At 35.9% G+C, this 23,127-nt stretch overlaps 4 protein-coding genes and 1 long non-coding RNA gene across 18 annotated transcripts in view; 2 read left to right on the plus strand and 3 right to left on the minus strand.

Annotated features, from left to right (window-relative positions):
- Rim2 (replication in mitochondria 2) overlaps positions 1 to 1,120 on the minus strand; it is a 14,785-nt gene extending 13,665 nt beyond the window's left edge. For 3 of the 5 annotated variants that reach the window (XR_013040768.1, XR_001095139.2, XM_003701111.3), the window contains exon 1: positions 832 to 1,117. Coding sequence is in view for 3 of the 5 variants with exons in the window: in XM_003701111.3 (XP_003701159.1) it covers positions 832 to 872 (41 nt within the window). In the remaining 2 variants the exon portion in view is untranslated. Of the gene's footprint in view, positions 1 to 255; positions 717 to 831 lie in introns of those variants that run through there. The other 2 variants (XM_012280203.2, XM_076540769.1) reach the window with 2 other exon arrangements.
- The window catches only part of pch2 (pachytene checkpoint 2 protein), a 3,854-nt gene extending 198 nt beyond the window's left edge, over positions 1 to 3,656 (minus strand). The window contains exons 1-7 of one of the 3 annotated variants that reach the window (XM_012280197.2): positions 3,196 to 3,656; positions 2,926 to 3,082; positions 2,675 to 2,866; positions 2,369 to 2,596; positions 1,940 to 2,287; positions 1,577 to 1,873; positions 1,391 to 1,500 (exon numbers count right to left, since the gene is read on the minus strand). In XM_012280197.2, the coding sequence (XP_012135587.2) occupies positions 1,580 to 1,873; positions 1,940 to 2,287; positions 2,369 to 2,596; positions 2,675 to 2,866; positions 2,926 to 3,082; positions 3,196 to 3,245 (1,269 nt within the window). In that variant the 5' untranslated portion in view covers positions 3,246 to 3,656 and the 3' untranslated portion in view covers positions 1,391 to 1,500; positions 1,577 to 1,579. Of the gene's footprint in view, positions 1 to 1,390; positions 1,874 to 1,939; positions 2,288 to 2,368; positions 2,597 to 2,674; positions 2,867 to 2,925; positions 3,083 to 3,195 lie in introns of those variants that run through there. The other 2 variants (XM_076540768.1, XM_003701143.3) reach the window with 2 other exon arrangements.
- Positions 3,657 to 3,880: 224 nt separating this feature from the next.
- LOC100878062 (uncharacterized) lies at positions 3,881 to 18,055 on the plus strand. 7 transcript variants are annotated; one of them, XM_012280190.2, is made up of 19 exons: positions 3,881 to 4,167; positions 4,356 to 4,478; positions 4,556 to 4,813; positions 4,905 to 5,087; positions 5,160 to 7,760; positions 8,275 to 8,415; positions 8,588 to 8,874; positions 8,944 to 9,623; positions 9,686 to 9,813; positions 10,268 to 10,324; positions 10,994 to 11,161; positions 11,560 to 11,628; positions 11,839 to 12,153; positions 12,213 to 12,584; positions 12,664 to 15,585; positions 15,656 to 15,943; positions 16,017 to 16,115; positions 16,209 to 16,588; positions 16,690 to 18,055. In XM_012280190.2, exons 1-19 carry the CDS (start codon positions 4,105 to 4,107, stop codon positions 16,808 to 16,810), a joined length of 9,255 nt encoding a protein of 3,084 aa, XP_012135580.2. In that variant the 5' UTR covers positions 3,881 to 4,104; the 3' UTR covers positions 16,811 to 18,055. The 7 variants fall into 7 exon arrangements, with proteins under 7 accessions (XP_012135580.2, XP_012135582.2, XP_012135581.2 ...); XM_012280192.2 differs by having other exon boundaries at positions 11,563 to 11,628; XM_012280191.2 differs by having other exon boundaries at positions 10,271 to 10,324.
- LOC100878290 (2-phosphoxylose phosphatase 1) lies at positions 17,390 to 22,637 on the minus strand. Of its 2 annotated transcripts, none has more exons than XM_076540764.1 (4): positions 22,491 to 22,637; positions 19,952 to 20,119; positions 19,315 to 19,880; positions 17,390 to 19,246 (listed from the first exon to the last, which is right to left on the minus strand). In XM_076540764.1, exons 2-4 carry the CDS (start codon positions 20,115 to 20,117, stop codon positions 18,503 to 18,505), a joined length of 1,476 nt encoding a protein of 491 aa, XP_076396879.1. In that variant the 5' UTR covers positions 20,118 to 20,119; positions 22,491 to 22,637; the 3' UTR covers positions 17,390 to 18,502. The 2 variants fall into 2 exon arrangements, with proteins under 2 accessions (XP_076396879.1, XP_003701193.1); XM_003701145.3 differs by lacking the exon at positions 22,491 to 22,637 and adding an exon at positions 20,833 to 20,964.
- Positions 22,089 to 22,733, plus strand: LOC143265964 (uncharacterized). Its single transcript, XR_013040785.1, has 3 exons — positions 22,089 to 22,224; positions 22,295 to 22,382; positions 22,618 to 22,733. It is a non-coding gene; the product is annotated as an uncharacterized LOC143265964 (long non-coding RNA).
- Positions 22,734 to 23,127: the final 394 nt, after the last annotated feature.

A 23,127-nucleotide genomic window follows, 5' to 3' on the forward strand; every position in this document is an offset into this window, starting at 1 on the left:
TTAACAATTAAAATGAATTAAAAATTATAAAGTAAAATTTGTATCTGCATAACGAAGAAGTTTAAAACTCGCGAACCACACGACTGACAATAGAATTCTTGACAACTAAAGCACTGTTTCGAAATAGTATATGCAATCTAAGAACACTAATTTCATTTGCATAGAAAGCTTGTATTTATCAGCATCGTATTAATAAACATGTAAATTAACAGTATGTAATAAGTGCTAAATAGAACCGTGTATCCTTCTACATACCCATACTTCATACGAAATGTTTTTCAACGGATAATCGAACGTCGTTTCGATCTAATCGATTTGTGAGCGAAAAAGAGAGAAATATATATTCGACGCAAAAACATGATGCATTCGTACCCACTGCAGAAACTTATATCTTGATATTGAATAAGAATTTAAAAGATAACTAAAATAAACACGAAAGGAATCAAAATACGTCGTGTTGCCAAAAAATACGCCGGTTTCTAAATTAGAACGATCAATTTTACGCATATGCACATATGTATACACAAGTTACGCGAATGACGTAACAGTGAGTGCGAACCGGCGACAATGTCGCAGCATTCAAGGCTAGAGAATTTTTGTATGTCGCATTAAAGTTTACTCATTTAATTTGAAGATACATTCCAGCATATGATTTCATACAAAACATGATTGCTGCGCAAAATATACGTCTCTCGACGAGCTGTTTTCATGTTCGACAATCGATCAGAACAACCGGCATGAACTGCTAACACGCGTTTGAAAAGCTGATCGTTTGGTGTACACGTAATTATGATAATTACGACTAAAAAGATGACTAAAAATAAAACCCACCCTCCAGCAACGAGGTGTATCGCGGTGTCGCGATCCAACATTCTTCGACTCGTAGAATATTCTGTCACTCCGGAAGCATGTACTTTTGGCAAGAAATGAACGAAAAAAACACTTCAAGTTCACACCCACGAACCGCACCAAGAACTGCGTTCGACACAGCAGTTTATTGTCTTGATGATGTTACTCAATTCTTGTTTCGACAATCAAACCAGAACACCCGGTTAAAAATATGCCACCTTCACCCTCGGTAGCTCGAAAACAACTGATTGCATTGACCGCACTAAATGAACGGCGCACCGTGCACCATAAACTACTGTCATACTAGATATACCGCGAATCTCTCGATAATCAAGAATCGATAGTGAGTGGCGGCAAATCGAGTGTTATTTAAAAATGCCTTCTTGTTTAAATAACAAACGATACATGAACTTAAAACATTAAGTTACAATCGATAATGAAATATTTTAAATTCGAAATCCTGTAACAATATGAGATACAGGGACTAAAGGAAAGGAGAAGTAATAAAATGGTCCAAGATAAATAAAATGTACAATGAAGCATAAAGGACGTAACTTATAATGTTTTATACCGTATAAACAATACACGATGAAGAATAATTAAATAAATATAATACTGAATCTTCGATTGAGTGTAATTACATTTCTGTCCCTATGCATTGATTCAATATGTTGGTAAAAAAATAAAAAAAGGTAAAAAAATGTTATGAAAGATCTGAAAAGTGTACCTTTTAGTATTCCAATTGAAGAAATGCCTGAAAGACTTCCTCGGTATTCTCCTCTTTTTCTCTTTTAACAGCCAAGTGCATAGCTCTTAAAAATCGAGTTAGGGTACACTTTTTCGTTCGTAAATAAAAAGCATGCGCTAAGAACGGAATTTTCCTCAGAATTCGTCCACTGAAGCCCTGACTTTCTTGACTAAGTTCCTTTAATTTGAGACTATTCTTTGTAGCAGAGTTCTCTTCATAACCCAATTTTTTTAAATATGACAAATCATGAATTTCTTCGTGTTCCATGAGTTTGGTCTGAAAGATACCAACATAAGCAACATATATGATGTAACAAATATATCAGTAAATGCGTCTATGTACCCTCATCAGCTCTTTCAAACATGACATATAAATTTTATATATGGCTTGCTCTGTGGGGTGTCCAATATACTGTTTTATATCTGCTCTGTCAATGAATGCTAAGTCAATAGCTTCTGACAAGTTACTGGTTGTTAAAATTAGGACGTTCGGATACCGTTTTATTTGATCCAATTGTGTTAATAAAGCGTTTACTACTCTTATAGCATCGGTGGGTTCCGTCCCGCTGTTACAAGACTTACGAGCATGTGCCAAAGATTCGATTTCATCAATTAAAATGCAAACTAATGCTTGTGAATTTTCGAGTAGCCTTTTTATTTCATTAAATAATTTCATAACTAGTTTACCACTCTGAAAATCAATAGAAATTAAATATAAATTCAGTGTAAATTAGCTGTAATAAGTAAATTAATATTTGACAATAAAAATTACCTCTGAGAACCACTTGGAAAATAAACTGTGGCTATTTATTTCAACAAATTCACCATGACTGAATCTATTGCCTAGACGAATAATAATTTTTTGTGCAAGAGCTTTGCATAGACTAGTCTTTCCAGTACCTGGTGGCCCATGGAGTAATACTACTTTATTCCAACTTATGATATTGGTATTAACATTGTGATCTGCAAATATCATAGCTGTTTCTACAAAGTGTAATAGCTAAAACAAAAAAACAAATAAGTGAATATTATCACAAATAACAAGAAAAATATAGGAAGATATAGAGATTCAACTGACATCTTCTTTTACATTGGAATCAAAGTAAAGACTCTCCCATAAATAATGAAATTCTTTCACTGGCAATATCGAGTGAGAAGATACTGGTAAATCTTCGCCATCATTATCCATTGTTTCGGTAGCAGCAGATTCAATTGATAATCTATATACATGAAACTTTAAATTAGCTCCTTGTACTTTCATGTGACTTCTCTGTAATAATAAAGTTTGTTGTATACATATTTCTCAAGATACTTTGTTACATTATTTACCTCTCCGTGACTGTAGGAACATATTATCGAATCAATGTGATTCTTTAAAGTATTATTTGATAGATTTTTTCCATATATAATAGAATCCAATGCAATATCCTCATATGAATTTATTTCAGCATATACTAAGTTCTCTATTTCCTCTGAAGACAATGTACTGGAAAAAAACAAGATATATAACTATCTTAAAAGCACAAAAGTTAATAGCTTATGTATTGCGATAGTAACAATACAACTTTTCTTAAACAAAGGCATAATGATTCAGTATACCTGTCGATATTTTGACAGATTTCCACGTGCAAAACATCAGTTCCTTCCATTTTCGATAATGTTTCGTTAATGTAATTTCGATAATGTTAAAGAACAAGTTTAAAAACTTGTTCGCTTCTTTATCATTTAAATCGTAGGATAAATAGGAAACTACGTAGACCTAAGTACAATTTAAAATAAAGTTTGAAACTGATTACGCAGGTGTTTGCGAACTGTTGAGGATATCCATCTGCCTTGTTTTCATCGAAGGAGAAATGCTATTATGTAAAGGTGCATTTAGAGCGACGATGGGTAGACCCGATGTTCGCTAGAATCCACAGAAAATACATGTAAATGTTCTTAAAGAACTCTACACCCTCTGTCAGATTACGATCTATTTTACAAAGAATCCATGGTATACTCAAGTACAAATCTGGCTTCCTTGGAGAAAATGACAACCATGGTGAAGAGGGCCCCACCTCCGATGATAGTGCACTCGAGTAATGATATGCATTATGCCTAATTCACAGGAAACAATAAATAAAATATGAGTATTAAAGAATTTAACTAACTATTTAACTAACTAATTATAAAGAACACATAAAAGTGAAGTTTTTAGAATAGATTTATCTTCTTAAAATATGAAATAGGTATAATGTATGCTGGTGGTGGGGACCTCCTCCCCTTGATTGTCAGATTCTCTAGGGAAGTCAGATTTGCACTTGACTGTACAATATCAGACGCTATAGCAATTCGTATTTTTATAAATCGACAACGGTCAAACATTTAACAGTAGACGGTTTGAACAGCATGCTTTCGAAATGTAGTGGATGACGAGTTGGCATGATACCTATTATTCGGGAATTAACAATCAATCTAGTTTATTTTTACTCAATTATTAAACGATAGTGTTAATTTTGTTTTAATGAAATGAGTAAAGCAACGGATGATGATGAGCGTAGAAGACGCTCCTTGGAGGCGGGTAGAGAAATGGTAGGACCTTTGATCTTTTTATTTATATACTTTATTTATATGCCACTAATAATAATAAATTTAAAGTCGGCTCATTGCTTTATTTACTCAAAAAATGTATGCGACATTACAAATTTTTTTCTGCATGTACCATAACATTAAGTTTCATTTTTCAAGTAGATTGATTCAATATAAAATATCAATTTCAGCTAGAAAAGTACAAAGCGGAAAGGGCTGATAAGGCTCAAGGTGCGGGTCACAGTCAAATGGGCGAAGCATCTGATGAAGAATCTTTCCACAATGACAAATCTATCGGAAATAGGGAGTCTTACGTAAGAAAAAGTTGAAAGCATAGATTGTAAACCATTAACATTTGTGTTTAGAAATTGAGGTGTCATTTTTCATGTAGGCACATGAAGGTATATCATCTAGAGACATGACACAAAGTAGCGTTAGCATGAGTGAAGGAGAAGCAGATGGGGATTTGGAAGGACTTGCAGGAAGGGTAGCCCAGTTGGAAGAGCTATTACATGGAAAGGAGGCCATAGTTGAGGCACTGAATGCAGAAATAGATCATTTAAGAGCAGAAACCTCATCCCCAAATTCTTCTCAAAGTCAAAATAGCAGTATACATAACAGAGATGTTATATCTTTGTACCATATAAAAGTTTGTTCTTGATTTATGTTCCTAAGCATGTGTGGAAGTTTTTATTACACTGCTTATACTGATTATGGTTTGTTGTTTTGTTATTAAACAGTTGCAAGAGTTTGAAAAAGCAGTGAATCAACGTGATAACCTGATAGAAGATTTGACATGGTCTTTACAGCATGCACTGGCTGTAAGAGATGATCTTGTAGCCCAATTGAATTCTTTAAATGCTATGAACATATCTTGTAAAGACAATGCTACTGCTGCGAATAATAAAAGTTTGCAAGAAAAGGTAAGTGTTTTGTTTAATTTAGATGAACATGTATACCCAGCCATTCTTGAATGCAAAGTGATTGCCTTTCAGATTGATACTTTAGAGCAAACTTTGAGTGACCAAAAGTCAACAATACAGAAATTAAATGGTCAGTTGGTGCAAATTCAAGAGCATGTGCAGACGTTAGAAATGGAGAAAGAAACGCAAAACGCTGAAATTAACGATTACAAGTTACAAATAGATAACCTTAACGAACAGATTCGTGTCGGTGCTGCTGATAAAAATTTAAATATTGCTGAAACTTTAGAGCAACAGAAACAATACGAGGCACGTGTTGATAAGATCAAACAAGACATGCAACATATATTGAAGAAGTTCACGGCCGAAACAAATATAAATACCACGCGTCATCAACAGGAGGTGAAAGATTTAGTTGCAAAGCACGAAACGGAAGTAGTGAACATTCAAGAAAAGTACGAAGAACGTTTGAAACAATTAAAGGAGGAAAATAAATTATTGGCTGATCGTTTGAATAAGGAATTGCCAGATCTAGAGACCAGGCATGCTAAAGAACTTTCAATATTTCAAACACAATTGGCTCATTACAAAAAGACAGTCGAGGCCCTAAAGCTTGAACTAGTGAATCGTTCTGAGTCTCAAAAAACTGCGCACGCTGAGCTAAATGAATATAAATCAAAACTGAACGAGCTGAAGGTACATTCTGAGAAGGCTATGCATCTGCAAAACCTGGATCATCAAAAAGAAAAAGAGATGCTAGGTGAACAGATTAAATTGCACAAATTACAGCTGGAAGAGATGACCTCAAAGTACATTGCTACGACCGCGATCTTGGAGTCGAAAGAGAGTATCGAACGTTCGTTGGAGCAAGCGCTGACGAATGCCGCTACGCTGAAAGAAGAAAATGAAAGTTTGAAGTTCAAGCTAGACGATTTGTCGTCAAGATATTCAGCGGCACAGTCGTTAATTGAAAACAGCCAAGCACACGAACGTACTCTGAGCAACAGAATCTATGACTTGGAGAAATCTCTGTCCAGACTGAGCGGCATCAACATGAGTACACTGAGTGAATTAAACCAGACCACATACCAAACTTTTGATGAAGTAGCGCTTCAATATCAGTTAACAAAGCAGAAATTTGAAGAGAAAGCTGAATTGGAAAAACTGTTAGTTCAGAGAATTGAGAATTTGGAAAAGGATGTTTGCAAAACCAGGGAAGAGTTAGACCAGGCGAATCTTGTTAAGAAATCGTATGAGAAACAACTGAAAGATATGAAGAATACCTGTGATAAGTATAAATCAGAACTTAATTCTTTGAAAAATGAATCAAATGATCAGAGTAGCTCGCAAGTTGACGAAGAGAACAAGTTATCTAGTCAGAAACATAACGTTGCCGATCTTCTGCGTAAAACTGAAGAGGATCAACAAGAGATTAAAAAGCTGAAAGCGGTTCTTGAACAAAAAGAAACAGAACTCACGGAATCGATGAAGAAAATGTGTGATCTATCAGAAAAGTTGAAGAGATCTGAGGAAGAGACTGAACAGTTGAAAAATGGTTTGGCCACGGCATGGGCTCAGTGCGCAGAAGTTGAAGAAAAATTGAATCAAACGTTAGCGTTGAATGATAGCAAGCTCGATATTTCTGTGCCATCGTCCAGTTACAGTAGTGCCTTGATGAAGCAATTCAAGCTAGGTAGAGGTCCAAATGATTCTGCAAATACGTCCCATGATCAGAGCACGGATACAAACAAAATCTCATATGAGAAGGATGCACAAACAGATAACGCAAGGACAATATCGTTACAGGCAAAACTAACAGCTGCTTCAGAAGAAAATGAAAGGTTGTTGAAGGAGCTGGAATACTTGATGGAAAAACAAGTCAATTACGAAGAGATTAAAAATAAATTGAAACACTTTTCTACGCTCTCAGAAAATCTTTCGATCGAAAGGGAACGTCTTACTGAAGAAAATAAAGCCCTGAAGAAAAAACTGGAGAATGTACAATCGTTGCAAGAATCTGTTAATCAGTTGAGAGCAGAGAAAGAACTGTTGCGTAAAGAGATGGACGCGTTGGTCTGCGTTCACGACGAGCAAATAAACGCGATAAAAGCAGAGACAGCATCAGAAATTAGAAAAGTGCAGTCTTTGATGCTGGGCTTGAAGGAAGGCACTGCTGAATTGAATGATTTGAAAACCGAGTTGGAAATGCGTCACGCCAAAGAAATGGAAGAACTGCGAACATATTTTGAACAAAAATGTTTGCTAATGGAAAAACAGTATTCTGAAGAGATATTCAGTCAACAATCGAAGAAAATGTCTGATAATGATAGTGAAATTGCTGACTTAACTGATGGCTTATATTATGGAGGTGCTGGTGACTGTCTGAACATTTCAAACATCTCTGGAAAGAGCTCCAGACTTGGTTCTCCAATAGCAGATGATAATTCAAGACAAAATAGCAACACTTTTAATAATCATAGCAAAAATGAACTTGAGTACAAGATTAACATGAAAGCTTTGCAACAAGAACTGCAAAATAAAATAATTGAAGTGCAAGAAATGAAACTGCATTATGAGAAAGCATTGGAAGATCAGAAGACCATGTACGAAAGGGAACTGTATGATATTAAAGAAAAAGAGAGACATGACTTTCTACGAAACGTAGTAAATCAGGTAAGTAAACTATGTGGATAGTTTATGCACTTTTTTGTGTATTTAATGCACTTTGTATTCCCCTTTTTTGTGTTAAATGTTTAATATTTTGTGCAAGGAAGCTGTCTCTAGGAACATGTATTACATACTAATTCAACAAAAATTTATTTTGTTAACTTTGTCAAGTTCTTATGCATTAAAAATTTGGAATGTGTTCTTTCAATCTTAGTAGAAGAAATAATTGTCTGTTTTTTAGAAAAAGTGCATGGTACTTTAGCCCCTTTTGAATGTAGTGTTTTGTGTTTTTATTTTTTGTTTGTGAACCATTAGTATGGAACAAGAGTTAATCAAATTGCAGATTTGTACAACATTGTACTTTAGTTTTACACACATTAGAGTAGTTCTCAATTAGTAGTCGTGCACAGTTTATGAAGTTTAAATAGAAATAGTTGTCCCAAATTTAATATAATTATGACATTTGTTATTCCTCCTGTAACTAACACGGTATTGTGTGATCACATACGTGTGCATGCAGCATTGTCAAACAGAATGGGATGCGGGTGCGTTGGAAAACGGTGAATTAACGCAACTGCGAGCAGCCTACGACCATCAGTTGGAAGAACAGATTGCTCTAGCTAAAATGGATATTATCACTGCTCTTCAAGAACAAATTCAGGTAGCTTCAAACTTAGCCACATGAGTTTATCAGTGAATTCCTTTGCAGAGATCAAAAGTGTACCCTTTCTAGAAAGTATAGAAATTCTTCCTAGATGTTTATTTGCTATGCAGCTTCCAAATAAATTTAACAAGTTATCAGTCATTTAATACTTTATTGATTGTTTAAATAGGCTCTCCTAGCAGTTGATTCGGATTCTGAAGATAACTGGTCACCAGAATTGCTGAAATTAAGAGATAAACTCACCAACAATGCAAAACGTGAAGTGCAGCAGCTCAAAGATGCCCATGCTGCAGAGGTGCAACGTTTAAAAGAAGAACATTCTCGCAATCTGGCTAGAATGATCGATCGTCATCAAGAGGAGCTCCACAAAGTTAAGTCAGAAGGTGCCTGGAACGATGGTGGAAGACGAGATCCAGACAGAAATTCACTTATAGATAACAAGATTCTCGCGGAAAGGTAGTTGCATTTTAAGACTTCAGATGTTTATAATTATTATTTATTTATTAAAAATATTTTATTTTACAGAAATAGCTTGACTAAAACATGTGCCACTCTCAAGTCATTAATTGAGGAGTTGATCAAATATTTTGTCATTTGTGAAGAGGAAGTTAACAATACGCTTATTACAGAAGTGCTCAAAAGACAATTATCTGATAGTTTAAATAATGATAAATCCTTGAAGTTAGATGAAATTGAGGGATCAAAGAGAAGTTCAGAATCCGATACTTTAAACTCTTCTGAAATGAAGATCCATAGAGTTCATTTTGCTCCACAAACTACTGAAATAGTTTCTATAATAAACAGTAATACCGATATCTTGCCAACTATACTGGAAGAAGATGAAGATATAACAGAAAAGTTGAAACAGGGATTAAGCAATTGTGTGCGTCGCTTAAAGTCTGAGAGCGCTGAAATTCTTGGCACTTCTTTATCTACCGGTGAAGGTCGACGTAATTCACTTTCAAAAGAAGTTGTATGGATGAATAAAGCGAACGAAGAGCTAAACATGAAGCTGCGTCATGCGGAAGCTTTGATCATGGGCTATCAAGAAGAAGCAGAGCAATTGAAAGTAACTATTCTGGAGCTTCAGAGGAAATTGATCAATGCGGAGAATAAAAAAGAAATCATTACGGAAGGCTATGGGGAGAATGATGAGATTGGTAGCGATATTATATTGGAGGATTTTTCACAGTTACAAGAGAAAGGTATGAACGATGAACTTTATTTCTTCATCAATATCGTTTACAATTGTAATTCATATTTTCAGCGAGACATGCCTTGTCGAACGGTGGCGAAGACTGTTCAGAATTGTTGCAATTGATAGAGGGGTTATGTAGATACAATGATAAATTAATGGAAGACGCGAGAAAAGAAAGGGAAGATCTACAGCGACAGGTAAACTTGAATATTTCTACTCCAAGGAGTGCACTGACTGCATGTATTTTTATTATATAGAATTGATATGCTACATACGAAACAGTTGTGGTGTATTGCATTATTGAAAACGAGTTCTGTATTTGGTATTATTTTAGTGTCTTATCTGTACCTACGAGCTTAGTATTTGTACATTGCACAAGATTTTCTTTTTCATATAATCTTCTTGTGTACAGTTTTATTGATAGCGCATCAATATTTTCACTAAATTTATTTCCAAATTAAAATAAAAAATTTTATAAGCTCCAATTTAATCTTCTGAAGAAAAATACTTCAGCGAACAAATATATTTCCCGTAAATTCTATTAGCCGAATGTATGTATATTAAAATTACCAAAAAAATACGGCAGATAAAATTGTATGGCTCTGTGACACAGTTTTTAAAGAATTGATTGGCGTTCTGTTATCTTGCCAGCAGGTGCCTTTAGAACCTACTCCTCCCCCATACATTCACAGGGTACGCTGCCGAAAGGTAAATTATAGAATTACTAATACTATTATAAAAGCTGCTCCGTAAGTTAACTGTAGCTTTAACCGCATACGTGCAAATTTTAATGGTGAATTGACAATAGTGTCTGAATTCATTCTTTGATTAAGTAGTAACTCTAAAAATACCATTTCATATTCCATAAAACACTTATTGCTTAAAGTAACAGGAATTTCCTAAGAAGTATTCACAGCATGCATCATCAATGACCCTCCTTTATTTTTTTTTGCATGCATGCAATTAATACTACAAGTTAACTCTTTCCTATTCTTCCAATCATTAACTATCAAATAACTTAATGAGGAGTTAAACCTCTAACTCAGTAACTTAATGACAACTGTTTTATAAATCTTTCAGAATACTCCTTTGGATTGCTATTTATTTTGTGTACAAGCATACCTTTTATTAAATAGGCATGTAGTTGTTCATATTCTTTTCTTTGAAGCTGTATTTTATTTGTACTTTGTTTGTATACTATTATGCAGTTGATGCCTTTGATTTCATAAATTGTGTTTATGTAGAGACAAATAAACTTTTCAGCTTAAGCAATTGTTAATACATGTATTTTTTATAAATGTTTTTAATTCAATATTTGTTACGCTTCTTCCTCTCTAAAGTGACTGCCTCATTAGATCTAACTAAAAATATGCGTAGATTGATGCAGCGGATAAACAGTTAAAAGCAACCCGCAAATTTTTGGATGAACAAGCAAGCGAAAGTGAAGCTGAACGAGACGAAGCGGCAAAGCAAATCCACCTGTTGCAGGAACAACTTAAGGAAAAGGAACGAGAGAAAGAGAGAGACTTGCGTATTTCATCCGAGGTAAGTTCAAATATATTTTACAGAGATCAAGATCAAATAATACCAGACTCTAAAATGACACAATGCACTAAAAATTTCTGCTTTCTTTTCTTTTTTTTTTCTTTGAAATTTTGGTGCAGTCTAATTAATGTTATACAAGGTTCAGGTGTATAAGCTGAACTTTCAAACTAATCATTTTTGGTTGATTTGGTTTGGGATTTCTTAAACATCTTAACTGCCCCCATATTAAAATGAGCAGACTAATAAATAACTTATGGGAAATTTCACGTGAATTTAATTTATTTTTGTCAGCTATATTATATATTATAATTAGACAGCTTATAACACGCATTATCACTAATCGTATTAACACAATTTTTCCTGCACTGTGGTTTTGGTTTTCTGTTTGTTGCACAAAGCAGTCTACGTTATCACCTGAAGCAACATCAGAGGTCCCTGCGATTCAAGCTTCTGAGATCAAAGCAGCTGTGAGTGGTTATTGTATTCATTTTATAATATTTCAGAGTACAAGTTGTAACATGGTTGTATTGCTTTGAATATGAAATCTAAACACAATGATCACTTCATGCAAATATTATATGCTTTAATTGTTACTAGAGCTTCTTGCAGTTTATTATGGTTATGGTGCACATATTTTCAATAATTATGGTGGTTTCATTAAAAATTTGGATATTTAGGTGGAGGTTCTTGAGTCCCAAATGAGGGAGATGTCCTCTATGATGTCTGATACTGAGGCAAAGAAAACTGAAACTGAAAGTGAACTGAAAGCAGCTATTGACAAAATTTGGGTGCTAAGAGACATCATTACTGATTTGGAGCAGCAGCTACAAATAAAGACTGAAAAAGAAGAATCTTTACAGATGCAAATTAATCAGTTAGAGACGGTGATTGCCGCTCAGACTAAAAACCAACATGAATTGGTGCAAGAACTGGATGCTGTTAAAATGGGCAGTGAAAGTAAACGACTCAATGAACACATCAGTCAGTTAGAGGTAAGTTTAAATATAAAAACTAAGTAGAGAATATTTCACTGAAGTATGTGACCTTACAGGAAGAGTTAAGAAAACATAAGTTAAGTTCAGAACAATTTAAAGTGAACTCTGCCGCATTGAAACAGATGAAAACAGAACTCCGTGATATGCAAAATCAATTGGAAAAGAGAATTAAGGACTTAGAATCTGTCCACATGTGCAGCTCTAATTTAAGTTTGAGTCAACCAAGCGAAGACGTATCTATCAGAGAACAAATAGACGCTTCGAGGTGTCCTACTCCTGATGATCCTAATTCTCCACCAATGTTGCCTCTTGATCAGCTACTCAAACTTAAAGACAAAATGTTGAAGCATGCCAGAGTCGAGGAAGTTGTATTCAAACGAATCAAAGATCTAGAAATGCAAGTTGCAGCTCTTAAGAATCAAAATGAGGTATGTTAAGCAGAGTCTGGAATAGTGATTGGTCCATTGAAATTATCATGTCCACTAATTTTAAACATATTCATTGTAGGAATTACAAGCAGAGCAAGAAATTTTACAGCAAACTGCTTCTGAACAGTTATTCCAGATAGAAGCAATGCGTGGTCGCTTAGAGCAGCACAAACAGAGTGCTCCGTTTGCACAGAGACAAGCCACGTCTCGTTTAGAGTTACAGCTACATGAGGCTAATGCAAAATTCCAATCTCTAGAAAGAACCATTGCTGAGAAAGATTTGGAGTTGGAGGATGTAAGAAGTCAACTCGATAGAGTTAATCAGCTGCTGCAAGAGAAGGAAGCAGAAATTGCAAATGTGGTGCAAGTAGAGAGTACAACGATTCAGAAATTAAGGCAGCATTTAGAGATTCTTGAAGATGAAAAGAAAATTCTACAGACAAAGGTTGGTGTTCAAGAGCATGCTCAATTAGAGCTTCCGCGATTAATAGACAGCATGTTAGCTGATAAAAACGAAGAAATAGATCACTTGAAAGAACAGTTGTCCAAGAAGGAAAAGCAACTCGAAATGTATTCTTCACTGAATTTAGACGAGACACAGTTGCGAGAACTAGCACGTCAAACAGAAGCAAAGAACAGTGCCCGCACTTTAAGCGATATTTTGTCCATTCATTCAGAATGTGAGGAAACGATAGAGGCTATTCGTGGCTCGAACGCGATTCAAACGCTGCCTAATATTTCTACTTTCAAAGTTCCCACTCCTGCTGTTGCATCCAAAATCGTGGATGACTCCGTGCCTTTAATGAACTCCACAAAAATGGACGTGCATGTACCTCCTTTGGATCTAGGTTCTCACAGTTCATCCGCGGCATCCAATCAACAATCTGGAATGATCGATTTACTACACAGTGGCCTAGGCTCCAGAATTTCATCTTCGGATAATAATTTCTCAACGGAAAAAACTGAAGAGATTACACGGACACAGGAATCGCGCAAAGAATGTACTGGTACTAAAAGTAGATTACAAGATACGTCAATGAAATATACACAGACGTCGATTAACGAGACATTGAAAGAGGTGCAGGATTTGGAGAACCAGGTGCAGACAATAAGAGAGGAATTACAAATGAAGTCAGCGATACTGGACAAACGTGAGACAGATTTGGTAACTCTGCAGAAGCTGTACGATGAGCTGCAAGTAGAATTCAAGGAAGTGGTCGAGACGCTTACAAGAGACAAATGCTTCTATCAGAATCAGTACGAGTTATTACAAGTGTCAGAGGAAAAAATAAAGAAGGATCTGCAGGAGGTGGAGAATGTTTTAAAATTGAGGACTGAAGAACTACAAGAGCACAAGAATAAAATGCAGGTGAATGAGAAAATCATTATGGAATTAAACCTAGAGAATACCAAGCTCAAAAAAGATATAGAGGAGAAAGATCAAGAGCAGACGAAAAAGTATACTATGCTATGGCAGGAAAAGATGGAAGAGTTGCAGAATTTCAGGGCTGCCATCCTGGAAAAAGATATCACGATTGAAACTATTCAGACGCGCAACATCGAGATCGAGAATGAGAATAAACAGCTGTACGAGTTTAAGACCAAGTATCAGCTAACGAAGCAGGAATTGTTGGAATGCCAAAACGAGATTCAGAGATTGACTGAGGGCTTAAATAATAGGGACCAGGTCATTAGAAGACTGGAAGAAATGGCTAGACGTACCAGTTATTCGGGAACTTCCTCACCATCCAATGAGAAAGACCAGGAAATACATCATTTACAGGAATATCTGAAGGAAAAGGATAAAGTCATACGTCAAATGAGCGACGACAGTAAGAGCTTACACAAAGCTCTAGAAACTATACAAAACAAGATGAAGGAATCTGGAAACGTAATTGAACTGAGAAAGAAACTGAAAGACGAGCGAAAATTGAATGCGGAATTAAGGAACATGGCAGAGAAGTTAAGCAAGGAATTGTTTGACTTAAAATCAGCTGCACAAAGATCACAGGACGACACTGACATAGAAGACATGGTTCAAAGAGAGTTGAATTTATCAGCCCATTTGGACAGGCAAATTATGAATGCCATTGAAAGTGACTCAGACGACAAGGTAGTTAGATTAGAACGACAAGATCAGTACCAGGATTATCAGGATGGAAGATTAATGGACTTAAAAATGAAATTAAGTCAGGCCCATAAGATCAATGAAGAGCTAAAGAAATTGAAGGACGATTTAGAAATTGAGAGAGGAATGTTGAAGTGTCAAATAGCAGAATACGAAGGTAGGATTTTCCAACTGAAATCAGATCTGGTAGAAGAATCGAAGAAACTGGAGAAAGTCGAGGAAGAACTCTCCTCCGAGAAAAATCTCGTTCGTACATTGAAGATTCAAATTGAGAAGGAGCATAGGGCAATGCAGTCTGGACATATTCAGGATTCGGAACTGATCGAATTTCTTCAGAATAAGTTGAAGACGTCACTGGACAACGAGGCGAAGCTTCGCAATGACCTTTCATCTTTGCGTCAGGAACATAAGAGCTTAGAGATACAATTGAGTTTGATGAAGGATCATATGGAGTCTCAAAAGACAGATGGCTTACCCAAACTTGGAGATTTATTGGAAACTGAAAGAAAGAAGTATTTGACATTGATGGAAAATTTCGAAAAGGAGAAACGAGATACTGCTGAATTGAAAGATACCCTGAAGAAGCTTCAGATGGAGAAGAGTAGATTCGAAAAGCAACTGGAAGTAGAGGTGGAAGAGAAAGAGAAGTTGATAAGTAGTCTGGCACTGATAGAAGGAATTAAGGACCATCTTCAAACTGATGTAAGAAGAACCAAAGAAGAACTGAGAGCACGAGAGGAGGAATGTGACTGGCTACAGAAGAATATCAAGACTATGTTAGATGCAGACAGCAGGAGACAGGAACAGAGAACCAGCGAACATAACGAGCTTAAAGCATTGAGAAGAGAAATTAACAACACCAGAAAAGTCATGGTAAAGTATACGTGTACATTTCTTCAGTTCACAATAATATATTTCATTTATAACGTTTAATTTCTAACAGATGGATTTAGAGGCTGATATGAAACAGTCAAAAAGAGAACTGACAGAATCCCTTCAACGTGAAATGAAATTGGCTGAAGCCTTGGAGAATCTCAAGGGAAGAGAAACTGATCTTCTCAAAAAATTATCTGCTGCTAAAGAAGAAGAAAAGAAGTTAAAGGAAACGATCCTTGAATTACAACTGGATTTGAGAACTTCTACTAGAGCAGAATTGGAAGCTGCCAGTGAATTGAAGAGTAGATTTATGAATGACAAGAATGTTCCCGCAAAATACATACAAGAGATTCAGGTGCTTCATAATGAGGTTTAATTATGTATGCATGTGTATGTACGTATGTTTTAATCGATATTCTCTGTAACAGGAACTAAGGGAAATCAATGCAAAATACATAAACGAGAATGGAGTATACCAGGAGAAGCTCACGAAAGCACGGGAGGAGAAGGAACAACTAAATAAAAGGGTAAAGTCACCCTTCTACCTTTATAGATTGTAGGAATAAAATATTTTTTTAATTCATGCATTCTGTTATCAAGTACTTGTAAATTTTCTACAGTTAGAGTATTTCTTTGGAAAGTACATACGAGCCGAAAGCAAACGCAACGCTTTAAGGTATCAGAAGCGTTACTTGTTGATCATAATCGGAGGATATCAACTGTCAGAAGAGAACACGCTAAGTGTTCTTGCTCAATTGACTCGCGAACAACGATCTTACGCTGTCAAGAATTACAACAAAAAGACACCCAAAGTACGATTTAAGAGTGCAGTGCTGGTCTTCATTAGCATACACCGGATGAAGCGACTGATTTTAAGATGGAGCATTGGAAAACGGATAGGAGTGAAGACGTTGCTCCATAATCCTGATCAGGCATTTGTATCGGTGCCAAAAGTTGCTACGAATCATTCACCTCCTGTTAGAGAAAGGCGTACAACAAAGTGAGTACAATTAAATGCAATATAGATTTCCTTTGTATAAGGACTAGTGCGAGGGGAAGACGTTCTCTCCAATATTTTAACCGCGAACTTCTGATTTTCAGTGGAGACAGTGGTTTTGATGGATTCGCGCTTGAACAGTATTATCAACGATTAAAGAACATTCAACAGACATTAGGTTTAGCGATGGCAGAATCTGGAAGTCGTCCGATTATTCCGGAATAGTATTACAAACGTCTAAGTCTCATAAATTGTTAAGGCAAGAATCGTACTCTGTTACTGTGATGGCGATGTCACATTGTTTTTATATGCAACCATCAGCTCATGGTTTGCATTGGGATTGCTGTTTCCATTTGTGTTTAGTCAAATGGAAACGATTGAAAACTGGGCATTTCGATGAGATACGTTGTTGAAACTTGAATCCACTTTACCCCGTATTTTTTTTACCAATTGTAAATAGAACTATAGCATAGAAATTACCAGTTGTTGAAGATTCGTTGAGTCCTTGTATCGTTTACCATACAGCGTGCTATTAACTGTACTATTATCGTAAGTAATTTTACCAGATAGCTTTAAGTATTCTTGCTGATATATCGTGTTTTACCAAAGTTATGATAGATTACGTATAAGCATGTTATTCACGTTAAGGAAACAAATCTTGTGCCTTGTACATTGTAATAAGTGTTTAGTATTTATTTATTGACGACCTGTACGTTTTTATATTGTGAATAAAATATCTGAATGACTTTCTACGAAGACCAATAAGTTGAAAGGACTTGACGGCAATAATTTTTTACACATAGAGATATATTATCGATATATTTATATATATATATTTTAACAAAATGTATCTATAGTGTTGCCTCTTTATAGTTCAATAAATACATTCGCATTTTGTACGGTTTGTAATACTATTTGAAACGTGCAAATTGTTTTTAATGGATACACGTTTAACAGCACTTAAGTATGATCGTTACGAGGATTCTCTGGTCCATTGTGATAGAATGAGAACTAAATTTACATTGCAAAGAAGATTTTGCTTATTAACAGTGTCACATAAACTAATGAGAAGTAACACTAATTAACAGTTGCGAAGATAGCAAATTACGTAGAGATCTATAGTATCTTTCCAGACGTTTGTTTAACAACATCTAATCACAATGTGTCGTTACATCGCGTCTGAAAAGAACAAACGCAACTTTTATAGAAGCTAGATGTTATTTACATATGTACAATAAGATATATGATAAAATATATAGCAATCATTTTAGCTTTGTATATCTTTGATATATCTAAAGCTACATTTGAGTTTGTTCAATGTAATCTAAGAATGTAAGGCTTTTTATGTTGTTTGTTCGAAGACATACCTTGAACAGTGCAAATTTGAGGGTGCGTTTAGACTGAGCGAGCGAATGTTTATTTTCTCTTTGTATTTCGGTTAAGTTTAAATATAAACCAACAGTTTTTCTATGCTAGGCAATTGTTTGATACCTAACGAATGCTCTAATATAGTTGTGGGCAAATTAAATACCCACCGAGAAGCTCACGGGCACAATCCAGAACACACCCTTATAAGTTTCAACTTTTTGTTAGTATCGTATTTTAAAGTTTTCGTAGCAAAGTATCGATTTCTTATCAACAGGAGATTACATTTGCGTTCGTCGTAATAAATCTTACAGAAATTTGTAATACTTTCTTTGTAAAATATTCTAACAGTACTACTTATCATGCTCGAACACGTAGAGATTCGAATTTGACTTTCTTTCGATTCGAAATTCGAAAATGTGTAAAGAATATTTTCCATTCATGATTGTTCTTCACAGAAGGGCGTTAAACAAATTAGCCCTAAAGAAGCTTAGGATACCCGCCAGTTTATTATCGCGGGAAATTTAAATTTTTAAAGTTCTCGCACTCGAACTAACCGCGTTTGTGATTGGTACACGCATCTTTGAAGTTAGTCGCGTTAAATGGACCGAAGTAATCGTCATGAAGTTGCCTGATAATCGTCTCGATTGGGCACAATTTTGAATCTCTGCGCGTTTTCTCAGCATCGTTGCGTTCGAAATAACTGACACTATAAAAATTAGCGTTTCTGCAGAACGGTATTTTCTGCGTGAAATCTTTTCCATTGATAATAACTCGGAAGTAAAAGTCACTGGCTACGTGGTTCTCGTTCTTTGGATTTATACGGTATACTTCGATCACAAAACGAGAAGCGTAATGAGGCATCGTCAGCTTGTCGGAGAAAATTCCAAGAGCCGTTGCGAGGTATTCCAAAGTTTTGTCATGTCCAGAGTACAAAACGATTTTTGGTTTTGCCTCCGATATAATGCGTAGCATGTATGAAACAATGCTTCGAAGAAGTCCGTAAGCTCTTAATAATCCATACTTTCTGCGACTGCTACTCTTCGCAATTTGTTTAGACTCCCATTCCGTATAAGCGAAAAGGCCCGTAACGTGTTCTGTTTTTACACAAACACGTTGCGTGTCAAAGTCTACACAGGGCAGAGAAGCACCATGACAAATATATGTTAACAATGCATCTTTCAGGGTATGGGGATCTGTTGTTTGTGCCTGATCAGGGATTTCAAAGACTGCGCTGGAAGCCTGCCTTATGAGATCTGCTACTGCTGGATGAGATTTCAGGTGCTCAGACATCTCCTATAAAAGTAGACGATGCACAGGGGAATTATAACAGGAATCACTTAAAAAGATATTAGTATAATTACCTTCAAATGTTGCTTAAAATATTTTTCAGCAACTGGGCATGCACAGTCTGTATTACAAAATGCATAACTTTGACTTTCTTGCATAGTAATTTTGGCTAAGTTCTGAAAACCATCGGTCTCTAACAGGGCATACAATAAAGCAACTGCACTTTGAACTGTTCTTCTATATCTTGTGCTATACACAACAATGTCTTTATTAGATATGGTGCCATTGCCAAGATTAAGTTTATGATAATATGCATTTTTAAGTATGATTCCTGTTTTTAAGAGTTGCCCGATGCCAAGTGTTGTCAATTGACCAATTCTACAGTCTTTAGAGTTGGCAGGCAGCATAGGAAAACCATGGAATGGCCCCAGAAATTGTGCCCATGCTGTTCTGGAATAGCTGGAGACATTCTGTAGGAAATTTACATAATTCTGGTATAGGTTTTCTAATTCAGGCATATCATTTAACTCTCCACCGCAATTAACTATGCTTATGTTTCGAATGTGAGCTAATGGCCCTCTATCACCGTGTCGAATAAATACTAAGATACCTCCTAATGTTAGATTCCCATCCAATTTTCCTGAACAAGGAATATAATTATCATACATATTGCCTTACAGAAAAATAAAAGTACTATTATGTTTAAAATACCTTCTGTTTCTGCAGTAATATCATTTGGAGGATTACAAAATCGAAATATCTTTTTTGTCTTTACATCAACTCTCAGGTTTCTGGGAAATTCTCTGATAGAAATATCATTTCCCAGAACTCTTGTTTGCATAGAACTTTTCTCATCTATGCCTATGTACTTGTACATACCTATTGAGTTAAAAGGGGAACTGTTGTATAGTGTGATATTTATTTCATTTCATATAAAAGTGCATAACATGAAAAATGATCTATACATGCATATATGTAATAGGATGATTAATCAAATTGTTTAAAAAAAATATAATAAAAGCAGGGAAACAAGAAGATCATAGTGTTGTGGCTGCAGTCACATAAGTTCAACAACTGATGGTACTATGACCTTGCAGTGCCCTTGACTTTTTTCCATCTAAATATAGTTATAAACATTCGAGACTTTTTTTAAGAAAAATAACGGCAGTTCTATATGTCATAACTCTCTAGTGTTACAACCAATGATAGGGTCTTCTTCCCCTACATAATTTTCCCCAGAAAAGTTCCCCATGCCCTATGCTGTACACAGCCTATACAACACTGCAACGAAGCCGCTAAATATGATCTTATGTACACACATGTCGCGCTGTCGCATGTGTTTACATTCGGTTATCAGATATCACTTGTAGATATATCAAAGCGTATCTCGACAAAAATTAAATTACTTAACGTAACATTATGGCATATAAAACTTAAAATAAAAAATAATGCTCACAAATATAATAAAACAATAGCGCAAATTTAAATATAAATATTACAGGAACGAACGGGTAATACACGAGACGGTGAAGGCATGGAATTAAGCTACAAAAGTGAAGACAGAAAGATTTCAGGATCAGTGTCCGAATTACCAGCAACGAGGAGGAAAATCCACACGCTTAGAATCACGTAGCAGTAAAATGCTCGATGCTGGTAAGACAGTCGGACCATCTCTGCCAACATTTTACGAGCGATCCTGGACTGAGCCAGGTCCTTCCAATTCGAATGTCACGACCTCGATGACGCCGTCGAGGACGTCGTTGACGACAATAACACCTAGTCAAGCAACCAGAACGAATCCGGTTCAACGACACTTCTCCAAACTGCATCCTACTTTTTCAACAGTTCTGCCACATAATCCTTTCGTCGTGATCTTTGAATGATCCAGGAAAATAGGGATCACGTGAACGAGAAAATTTGTTATGCCTGTTCGACTTCTTAACACCGGCCCGAACAAGAATACGTCAATGGGCGCAGGCGCTCGTCTATCTTTTGACATCTCTTTCAATTAAATATATCTTATTTTTATATATTCCTCTTCTTTTTTTGTTTACTTTTGAAATTTGTGGTTGGTAGACATTGAAGGTATTCAATGTTTGCGATGCTAACTATCTTCTTTATTACGTTATGTTACATATTGATGCTTATTTATTTTTAGATATTAAATATTTTATTATTTTTCAGCGTATTTATGCGGATCCGATTTGAGACCGAGCGTGGAAAAAGTATCGAATTTCTTCGTGGTCGTTCGATGTCGCTGTAGGTTAATATGGAATAGAGGTATTCTTCACTTTTGAATACAAATATTTCGCTAGATTTTAGTTTTACGTTTTGCCTGTTACAGGTACATGAACAACATCAAGAAAGAGAAAGTTCACCAGGCTGATAAACAACCCTCCTCTTAATTGCATCTTGATCATAAAAATAATTCAAAATTATTTAGCTTCTCTTGTACTCAATTGTCTAATATTTTTTAACGAATCTACTACCAAATGTTGCGTGTTTAATTTACATGTTTACGATAATAACAATGAGGTTGCGATAGTGTGTGACAGGTGTGGGTCACCCTGACAGTTCGTTGTTGTCATTTTGTGAAAGTCACCCTCACTTTTCACACTTCCATTGTCGTAAGCCCGTGATTGCACTCCAAATTTCACTCACGATGAAAACTGAGCAAAACAACAGACTTGTTAGAACATTTTTTACCGACTACGACAGGTAACTCGCGCTCCTTATGACAGGAGTAGGTTATCGGAGCGCGTATGCGCACATCGAGCGTGTTCTGATTGGCTCGCCCGCTGTTTTAAATCCATTTCGATCCGCGGTCAAGAGAGGTGCGAAGCAGTTAATTCCTTCGGTGGAAGTGCGCGATATTCAACGGGTCATCAAAATAAATGCAGGAGAAACAGAATGATCATTACAAAATGAATTGAAGGGGACACAATCTCTACAAACAATGGATGATACATGTTTCGATGCCCTAAGTACGTGCTTACTTCCTTCAATGTTTATTTCAGACCTGTACCCAGATTACGATGTATGCGTATTTTTCAGCAATGTCACTTTGGCGGGAGAGAAGAACAGTGGCGCAACGCGCAAAGCGTATAATTTTAGGATCATCAATTTGTATAGCGTTCATTAGGTAAATATTTATTAAATTCAGGTCTACCGTAAAAGTAGGTGACTTAGGGGCGCAGGCGCTACTGTATCTATTTCCGATTTCGGGCATGCTTGTGAATCTCGTTCTTACCTATCCTTGACGTTGTTCCGATTTCACTGATACACAGATGAATGTAGAGATCCAAGCAAGCATAAGTATGGACAGAAAATGCGGTACTCCCATTGTATCGCGGACCTGAATACTCGCTACTTTTCAGCTGCGGATGTTATGCAGTTATGTGTTCCAACTACTCTGATGCTCCAAATATAGCGACATACACATAAAAATAATAATACGAGAGGATGCGATAAATGGATACATTACTTCTAAAGGATAAATAAATAAATAATAAGTTAGTTACAGAAAAATATATTAGCAAATTATTATGTGTATAATTAATAATCTAGTAATAACAGTTTATTTAGTTGGTTAATTTCGCATTAATTTTCAGATTGCAATTGAAGTAAGCAAATAGAATAGTAAAATGGTGAAAGGCTCATGTAAGAATAACGTCTGGTCTTTTGAAAATATATCTAGACAGATAGGTAGACATCTATAGAACTGGAAGAGATGACAGCGAGGAACAATAACCCGCAGCATCGGTATATAGGCCTCTTCGCCCTACACGTGGTACACTTTCAAACGACACTTTCGTATGAAGATGACGAAGCTTCATTTTTTGCAGCTTCTGTTTCCCGAAGAACGTCCATCTAGGTACGGAGGGGTG

The sequence above is a fragment of the Megachile rotundata genome, chromosome 16, assembly GCF_050947335.1.
Source record: "Megachile rotundata isolate GNS110a chromosome 16, iyMegRotu1, whole genome shotgun sequence".
NCBI classification, from domain to species: domain Eukaryota; kingdom Metazoa; phylum Arthropoda; class Insecta; order Hymenoptera; family Megachilidae; genus Megachile; species Megachile rotundata.

Bases quoted from the DNA above. Each gene is read 5' to 3' on its own strand.
- LOC100878062 (XM_012280190.2), top strand. From the start codon at position 4,105: ATGAGTAAAGCAACGGATGATGATGAGCGTAGAAGACGCTCCTTGGAG. The intron at 12,585-12,663 runs GTATGTTAAGCA...TATTCATTGTAG, and splicing joins CTCTTAAGAATCAAAATGAG to GAATTACAAGCAGAGCAAGA. The intron at 15,586-15,655 runs GTAAAGTATACG...AATTTCTAACAG, and splicing joins ACAACACCAGAAAAGTCATG to ATGGATTTAGAGGCTGATAT.
- LOC100878290 (XM_003701145.3), bottom strand. From the start codon at position 20,923: ATGTTGGCAGAGATGGTCCGACTGTCTTACCAGCATCGAGCATTTTAC. The intron at 20,120-20,832 runs GTAATTCGGACA...TTAACTCAATAG, and splicing joins GATTTTCCTCCTCGTTGCTG to GTATGTACAAGTACATAGGC. The intron at 19,881-19,951 runs GTATTTTAAACA...TTCCTTGTTCAG, and splicing joins TATTACTGCAGAAACAGAAG to GAAAATTGGATGGGAATCTA.